The following is a 10000-nucleotide window of genomic DNA, read 5'->3' on the forward strand; positions in this document are numbered from 1 at the left end:
CTATAGCCTATTCTTGACGGTCTTAAAAGGGGATTATTGGGGATTTGGTGGGTATAACAAGAGCCAGACGAGATATGGATAGTCTGGAAACTTTTCTTAGTTTCTGCTTGAAGGTTACAAACAAATATTTTGAATAATGTTGTTTCTCAGAAGTTCAAACTTGCAGCAAATGTTTTTTATGTTGAACAGGTTGAAATAAATCTCACTTCATAGTTTATATAAAGTAGATCTTAATATATTTTATACTTTTTTTATTCATTACTTCTCATATACAGTTTCTTCATTTTCTCATTTTGTTTCCTTACTTGGTAATTTCCCTGTGGAGCCCTAGGGCTTATCGCATCTTGCTCTTCCAACTAGGGTCGTAGCTTACCAAATAATAATAGCATCTATCATTGTCTATGGCTCCACCTCACTGCATTTGAATAAACAAAAATCGCAAATGGTTTGCGTTTTCCATTTAAGCGGACACAAAATGCATGGAGGAGTGCCTGTGATTTAGATATATCGAAGCGGTAACATAGTCACTGCCCGTGGGAGGTCACCATATCCATCGCCATATCTTCCGTAATATCCTTTTCCGGAGGGACCTCCCGACCGTAGAGCTTGCCGTATATAGTTGCAGATACAAGAAGAGATACCGAAGGAGGGATATCCTTCGACGGGAGAAGGAACTCCCGGGACATGACAGCATGTTAGACACCCCACTGCGGCCTGGCAGTTGTCCTCTCAGACGCAGATAGGAGAATGGAAAAAAAGGTAAATGAGTAATGGATAGTTTTGGCTGAGGTGTTGCCACTCGGGGGTTCTCCTTATTTGCCATCTCTATCTCTCTATCTCCTGTCTTCTGTATTAGACGTGTTCTGTTCTTCGATTGTGAACATTTATATATAAATAGCATAGGTGTAACTGTAGTCCCTTTACTTTATTCATGTTGAGTCTTTAATAGCTAATTCCTACGTCGTTGGCCTAATTTTTATTAGGTTATCTACATTGTATTACGTTTAGTCACATCTTTCACTCTCTTATCACCGTTCTATTTCTTTCAAATTGATCTTCCTTCTCAAAATTCACCACTTTATTCTATCAGCAATTGTTTTCAATTTAGCAATTATTAACCAAACTCTTATCCCTTTTTCTATTATGTCCATTTTTGCCATCACATTTTTCCTCTATATTCATATCTTCTTTCTCTCCTTGTTCCAACAATCGTTTTTAATGTATTAATTATTAGCCATATTTTATCACTCTTTCTATTATATCCATTTTTGTATTCACCTTCTCATGCCTCCAAATTGTTTATTAATAACCAACATCTTACCCACGTGTCTATCACTGTTCACTCACCATCGTTAGCACCATCACCCACCATCTACATGTCCTTCCAACATCCAAAATTCACGCTCCCCTCCCCCCCCCACCCCCATTACTTTCATAAGCCCGTCTCTGGCTCGGACGTCTCGTAACCCGGCATCTCGAAATCTCTCTTCTTCCATTATGGCCTCTTCTTACCTTGCCATGGCGTCTTCATATCTCACCTCGCTTTTATAAGGGATCTCCACATAAGGGCAGATTTTATTTGGTAATCAAATCCCTTATAGCCCTTACCGTCCTGCTTCCTCTGATGCCTCGTTTTCGCAAATTTTTTTTTGTTTTTCCTTTCTTTTCTCATTTCTCACGTAGACACATACACATTCATTCTGTCTCTCTCTCTCTCTCTCTCTCTCTCTCTCTCTCTCTCTCTCTCTCTCTCTCTCTCTCTCTCTCTCTCTCTCTCTCTCTCTCTCTCTTTATATATATATATATATATATATATATATATATATATATATATATATATATATATATATATAAAAGTATATATACTGTATATATATAAGTATATATATACTGTATATATATCTATATATTATACGTATATATAAGTATATATATACATACACATATCTATACAGTATATATATATATATATATATATATATATATATATATATATATATATATATACATATATATACATGTATATATATACGTATATATATATATATATATATATATATATATATATATATATATATATATATATATATATATATATATAAAGTATATATACGTATATATATACTGTGTATATATATACATATATATATATGTATATATATATATATATGTATATATATATATATATATATATATATATATATATATATATATATATGTATATATACATATATATATATATATATATATATATATATATATATATATATATATATATATATATATATATACATTGGTTCACCTTGTTTGGTGTGTTAGTATTGTTTAGTATTCTTCCCCTTTCTTATTAGGAACTATTTAAGAATTGTTGTAATGTTTTCTTTTGTGACTCACGTCTTGTTAATAGATAAATTGAAGCTAAATGTTTTTTTTTTTTTTCTGCATTTTCAATGACCCCAGATTATTAAACAAGTATTCTCTAATATTTAAAGCTCCTGATGAGTAAATAGAAAGTAACATGGAAAAATTTCCGCTTTCAAACTGTTTTACAGTTCTAAAATCAAAGCATTAAGCATAAAAATATAAACAAACATAGAAAAATCAGCGAGTAAAAAAGATAGCAAGTATTATGTGAAAACAGAAAAAATAAGAAAATTGAATCGTAACAAACATGAGATGTATGTGCAACTGTTCAGTAAAACAATGAATAAAATATAAATATTATTCAGGATAATGAATGAGTAACCTGGGGGTCACTTATAGAAATAACTATGATGGTTTTCTCATTTTAAATAATGACACCAACCCAAATGACTGGGAAACACTAGGGAAGGAATAGAAGATTAGACTAGAAATAAATTTGTTGCTAAAAATTTGTTTTTAAACATTAATTATAGCAACAAGGTTATGAGGTGAATCATACTAGGATTTTATCAATAAAATCTTGCCTTTTCGTTCTCTTGTAAAAACTCTTTAAAGATCTGTTACTATTTATCGACTATAACAACATGTACAGTTGGACACAGGAATTCCTGGCAGACTTCTCTCTGAGGAAGAGCATCCTGGCACACCCATACTGCACGGCGAGTAATCAAACACAGGGCTGTTGGGGTCTTATTGGTAACGTCTCTGCTGGTGATCGCCAAACAGGGGTTCGAGTCCCGCTCAAATTCGTTAGTTCCTTTAGTGTCTGCGACTTCACCATACTTGTCAGATAAGCATGGGGCTTTGGGGGAGCCTATTGGTCTATCTGCTGAGTCATCAGCACCCATTACCTGGCCCTTCCTAGTCCTAGCTTGGGTGGAGAGGGGGCTTTGGCTCTAGGGCATTGTCCTGCTTGATAGGGCAATGTCACTGTCCCTTGCCTCTGCCATTCATGAGCGGCCTTTAAAACCTTTAAACCTTTACCGTAGGGAGAGATGATCGAGGTGATGGGTGGGGCTACACACAGGAACTGTCTGCGCAGTTACAGTGTGACAGGGTGTATTTCCTTGGAACGAGATGTGCCATGAATTTTTTGTGTCCAACTGTACGCGACCTCATTACAACATTGCTTTCTATCCTTCGAGTAAATCCTGTCATTCTTAATCCATACGAAGATACTTCAGCATTCAAAGACCGTGAATAGGTTTCCGTCTCAATAATTCAGAACTAAAGCTTAGTGCATTACTGATGTCGGCGTAAGGCTAAATAATGCAAGGGCCAAAGTCACTAATCTTAGACGCCGCTGTCGATATCTTGAGTTCTTTGAGTATTTCTTGTTGCTTGTATTTCTAGGAAGAGATGTTGTCCTTTGTTTCTTTGTTAGTCTGTTGCTTTATTGATTTATTTTATGGATATAATCTTAATTTTGTTGTTGTTTTTTCTTTTTATTACGTTTGGTCCAATAAGTTCTTTGCTTGTTGTGATAATAAGTCAGTACTCCTGATGCTGAATAATAACAACAACAACAACAATGATAATAATAATAATAATGATAATAATAATAATAATAATAGCAACATGGATATGACCTAGATCATACTAGGATTTTATCAATAAAATCTAGCCTTTTCGTTCTTTTGTAAGTCTTGTAAATACTGAATAAAAATTTTTATTACTATTTATCGATTATAGAAACGTGTACAGTTGGACACAGAAATTCCTAGCACACTTCACTCTGAGTAAGAGCACCCTGGCATACCCATACTGCACGGCGAGTAATCTAACACAGGGTTGTTGTGGCCTTATTGGTAACGTCTCTGCCTGGTGATCGCCAAACGGGGGTTCGAGTCTCGCTAAAACTTGTTAGTTCCGTTAGTGTCTGCAAATTCACCATACTTGTGAGATGAGGATGGGGGCTTTGGGAGACCCTATAGGTCTACCTGCTGAGTCTTGATCAGTCATTACCTGGCCCTTCCTGGTCCTAACTTGGGTGGAGAGGGAGCTTTGGCGCTGATCACATGATTGTGGTCAATCTCTAGGACATTGTGCTGTATGCTAGGGCAATGCCACTGTCCCTAGCCTCTGCCATTCGTGAGCGACCTATAAACCTTTAAACCTTTACCGTAGGGAGAGATAATCGAGGTAATGGGTGTGGCTACACACAGGAACTGTCAGCGCAGTTACGGTGTGACAGGGTGTATTTCCTTAGAGAGAGGTGTGCCAGGAATTTTTGTGTCCAACTGTACGCGACCTCATAACAACACTGCTATCTATCCTTCGCGTAATTCCTGTCATTCTTAATCCATACGAAGATACTTCCGCATTCAAAGACAGCGAATAGGTTTCCGTCTCAATAATTCAGAACTAAAGCTTAGTGCATTACTGATGTCGGCGTAAGGCTAAATAATGCAAGGGCCAAAAGTGGCTAATCTTAGACGCCGCTGACGATATCTTCAGTTCTTTGAGTATTTCTCGTTGCTTGTATTTCTAGGAAGAGATGTTGTCCTTTGTCTCTTTGTTAGTCTGTTGGTTTATTGATTTATGTTATGGATATAATCTTAGTTTTGTTATTGTTTTTTTCTTTTTATTTCGTTTGGTGCGATAAGTTCTTTGCTTGTTGTGATAATAAGTCAGTAGTCTACTCCTGATGCTGAATAATAACAACAATAACTACAACAACACCAACAAAAATAACTACAACAACACCAACAATAATAACTACAACAAAAGTAATAATAATAATAATAATAATAATAATAATAATAATAATAATAATAATAATAATAATAATAATAATAATGAACTAAGGAACCTCCGTAACGAGGCTATAATATTGATAATCAAAAGCCACAGTAATGTTAAAATATATTATTGTAAAATGGTAAAATTATACAAGGAGAGACTTTCGGATACTGCTCCGTATCCCTCTTCAGTCCTACTGACGGTTAAACAATGGAGTGATCGTTACAACAGTGAAAACAAATAATAATAACAACTGGTTCAAGGCGGATGGATCCTGGTGTTGGTCAGGTAATCCCTGTCCGGTTGTTTCTGTTGGCGAGACGGCTGGAACGGCGAAGTGGTCGTTCAGGTGATTCCAGCTGAGCAGATACTCCATCGGTGCCATGACTTGAAGCTGTAGTAACCTCAGTCATCTGGGATAAAAGAGAGGTGGGAGCAACATCAGGGGTCTCACAATCACCAGACATATGAGTCCTAAAATCGTGGACAAAGTGGTCAATTATTAAAGAATTCGTAACACTATCTTCATCAGTGAAGGTTTTGTTCCCTTCAAAAGCACACCCCTTTCTAATGGCAGCTCCTTCCACTAAGCGACGAACACCAACATCCCCACTCTTAAAAATGACAGAGGCACCATTCCAATTGATGTTGTGTCCTGGAACGAATGAATGTGAAACAAGAGCATTATTCATTGCATGGAGTTCATAGGCCCTACGATGTTCAGAAAGTCTTACATCCAAACCCCGCCCACTTTCTCCAAAGTATTTCTGAGGGCAATTAGCACAGGGAATTTGATAAACACCGGGTGTTTTCCTAATCCACAGCAAAGGGCTACTGTCTTGTCTAAAATTTCATCTAAAAACCCATCATTCCCGTATTTCTACGGGATTCCAAAAGTACACAAACCTGGGTGTCCAGTAAGACCCATTGTGGCGACTTGCAATTCCCCTCAAGACAATTTGGCAGAATGGCTAGCATTGATTTTAGGTGGTTTTATCGGAAAAATTTCAGACTCACATTTGATCCATTCCTACGATTTTATTGATAGAATAAGGAACAATTTTGACACTGACTGCAGAATGGTTAATTTAGACGTCACAGCTTTATTCACCAATGTTCCTTTGGAATATGTTTTAGATAACCTTAGGGCAAAGATTTTAGAAGAACAGTTACACATCCCCATTCCATTGGAACCTTTTTTGGCATTAGTTAGATTGTGCGTATCTACTAATCTTTTTTACTTTAACAATATTTGTTATAAACAACTCTTTGGTGTGTCTATGGGTTCAAAATTATCGCCCATATTGTCCAATCTGTGTATGGAGTTCGTGGAAAAGAGTATTTTAGAACATTGTGATCCATATATTAAGCCACTGGTCTGGGTCAGATTTGTTGATGATATTTTTATTCTTTTCAAAGGAGATGACGCACGGCTACAACAACTAGTTGACCGTGCCAATAGCATTGTACCCTCTATAAAATTCACTGTTGAACTGGAGGAAGATAATAAGCTTGCATTTTTGGATGTTTTGGTTATTAGAGATAACGTAAGTAACAGGTTTAAATTTTCTGTGTTTCGTAAAAGTACTAATGCTGAGGGGTACATTCATTTCTATTCCTTTCATTCATTGAGGGTAAAAGCGAATATTATTGTCAACTTTTGTCTTAGAGCCCTTCGTATTTGTGATATCGAACTTTTAGAACTTGAGCTTCAGCATATCTTCAATGTTTTTAAGGGTCTGAAATATCCCACTCACATTATAGAAAGAGCCGTCTCTAAAGCAAAACGAATATATTACGGTATGAGTGTAGCATGTAATCCTAATGTGGTCAAAAATAAGAAGTATTTATCCATAGCTTACAATCCGAAACTGGAAAATACCTGCTATCTTGCAAATAGTAAGCAAAAAGAAATTCAAATTGCTTTCCATTTTAAAAATACTATCAGGAATCGGTTAGTGTGCAATAATAACAACAATGATATTAGGAAAACACCCGGTGTTTATCAAATTCCCTGTGCTAATTGCCCTCAGAAATACTTTGGAGAAAGTGGGCGGGGTTTGGATGTAAGACTTTCTGAACATCGTAGGGCCTATGAACTCCATGCAATGAATAATGCTCTTGTTTCACATTCATTCGTTCCAGGACACAACATCAATTGGAATGGTGCCTCTGTCATTTTTAAGAGTGGGGATGTTGGTGTTCGTCGCTTAGTGGAAGGAGCTGCCATTAGAAAGGGGTGTGCTTTTGAAGGGAACAAAACCTTCACTGATGAAGATAGTGTTACGAATTCTTTAATAATTGACCACTTTGTCCACGATTTTAGGACTCATATGTCTGGTGATTGTGAGACCCCTGATGTTGCTCCCACCTCTCTTTTATCCCAGATGACTGAGGTTACTACAGCTTCAAGTCATGGCACCGATGGAGTATCTGCTCAGCTGGAATCACCTGAACGACCACTTCGCCGTTCCAGCCGTCTCGCCAACAGAAACAACCGGACAGGGATTACCTGACCAACACCAGGATCCATCCGCCTTGAACCAGTTGTTATTATTATTTGTTTTCACTGTTGTAACGATCACTCCATTGTTTAACCGTCAGTAGGACTGAAGAGGGATACGGAGCAGTATCCGAAAGTCTCTCCTTGTATAATTTTACCATTTTACAATAATATATTTTAACATTACTGTGGCTTTTGATTATCAATAATAATAATAATAAAAAACATCGATTATAGCAACATGAATATGACCTAGATCATACAAGGATTTTATCAATAAAATCTTGCCTTTACGTCCTCTTGTAAATAATGAATAAAAAAATTTATTGCTATTTATCGATTATAGCAACATGTACAGTTGGACACAGGAATTCCTGGCACACTTCACTCTGAGGAAGAGCACCCGGGCATACCCATACTGCACGGCGAGTAATCAAACACAGGGTTGTTGTGGTCTTATTGGTAACGTCTCTGCCTGGTGATCGCCAAACAGGGGTTCGAGTCCCGCTCAAACTTGTTAGTTCCTTTAGTGTCTCGACTTCACCATACTTGTGAGATGAGGATGGGGCTTTGGGGGAGCCTATTGGTCTATCTGCTGAGCCATCAGCAGCCATTACCTGGCCCTTCCTGGTCCTAGCTTGGGTGGAGAGGGGGCTTTGGCTCTAGGGCATTGTCCTGCTTGTTAGGGCAATATCACTGTCCCTTGTCTCTGCCATTCATAAGCGGCCTTTAAAACATTTAAACCTTTACGAAATGGAGAGATGATCGAGGTGATGGGTGGGGCTACACACAAGAACTGTCTGCGCAGTTGCAGTGTGACAGGGTGTATTTCCTTAGAGCGAGGTGTGCCAGGAATTGTTGTGTCCAACTGTACGCGACCTCATAACAACACTGCTATCTATCCTTCCCGTAAATCCTGTCATTCTTAATCCATACGAAGATACTTCCGCATTCAAAGACAGCGAATAGGTTTCCGTCTCAATAATTCAGAACTAAAGCTTAGTGCATTACTGATGTCGGCGTAAGGCTAAATAATGCAAGGGCCAAAAGTGGCTAATCTTAGACGCCGCTGTCGATATCTTCAGTTCTTTGAGTATTTCTCGTTGCTTGTATTTCTAGGAAGAGATGTTGTCCTTTGTTTCTTTGTTAGTCTGTTGGTTTATTGATTTATGTTATGGATATAATCTTAATTTTTGTTATTTTTTTTTCTTTTTATTACGTTTGGTGCAATAAGTTCTTTGCTTGTTGTGATAATAAGTCAGTAGTCTACTCCTGATGCTGAATAATAATAATAATAATAATAATAATAATAATAATAATAATAATAATAATAATAATAATAATAATGATAATAATAATGATAATAATAATAATAATGATAATAATAATCATCATCATCATCATCATTTCCTCCTACGCCTATTGACGCACAGGGCCTCAATAATAATAATAATAATAATAATAATAATAATAATAATAATAATAATAATAACAAACCATAAAAGTGTCAGACTAAACAAGTTTAAAGATAAATTTACTGTTTATGTCTGACTTTAAATTGATAACTACTGGTATTAATCATCATTTATGACTCACTTCCAGATTTACCGATTCTTTCTCCAACTGGCGTTTCAGAGACCTTCCACTTTCTCTAGTAATCCCACATTCGCTTCGGCCCGCACTGCCGTAGGTGGAACATACCTGTTTTATTGTCACAGGTTCTAATTATTCGAGCGGTTCGTCAAACCCGGTTGTCGAACCTGCTTGTCAAACGGTTTGAAGAAGTGGAGTCAGTCACAAATACATAAGGTTTGTGGACAATGAAGCCCCGCCCACAAAAGTCAGGTAGTATGTTGGCCAGGGCACCAGCCACCCATTGAGATACTACCGCTAGAGAGTTATGGGGGTATTTTGACTGGCCAGATGGTACTACGTTGGATCCTTCTCTCTGGTTACGGTTCATTTTCCCTTTGCCTACACATATCCACACTGAATAGTCTGGCCTATTCTTTAAAGATTCTCCTCTGTCCTCGTACACCTGACAACACTGAGATTACCAAACAATTCTTCTTCATTCAAGGGGTTACTGCACTAATTGTTCAGTGGCCACTCTCCTCTTGTTAAAGGTAGAAGAGACTCTTTAGCCATGGTAAGCAGCTCTTCTAGGAGAAGGACACTCCAAAATCAAACCATTGTTCTCTAGTCTTGGGTAGTGCCATAGCCTCTGTACCATGGTCTTCCACTGTCTTGGGGTAGAGTTCTCTTGTTTGAGGGTACACTCGAGCACACTATTCTATCTTATTTCCCTTGTTTTGTTAAAGTTTTTATAGT

The 10000-nt window shown here is 37.1% G+C and overlaps 1 protein-coding gene across 1 annotated transcript in view; it reads left to right on the forward strand.

Moving 5' to 3' along the window:
* Positions 1-6245: 6245 nt before the first annotated feature.
* LOC137646702 (uncharacterized) overlaps positions 6246-10000 on the forward strand; it is a 15015-nt gene continuing 11260 nt past the window's right edge. The window contains exon 1 of the mRNA XM_068379810.1: positions 6246-6713. Coding sequence (XP_068235911.1) covers positions 6246-6713 — 468 coding nt within the window. The remainder of the gene's footprint in view (positions 6714-10000) is intronic.

The sequence above is a fragment of the Palaemon carinicauda genome, chromosome 9, assembly GCF_036898095.1.
Source record: "Palaemon carinicauda isolate YSFRI2023 chromosome 9, ASM3689809v2, whole genome shotgun sequence".
NCBI lineage: Eukaryota > Metazoa > Arthropoda > Malacostraca > Decapoda > Palaemonidae > Palaemon > Palaemon carinicauda.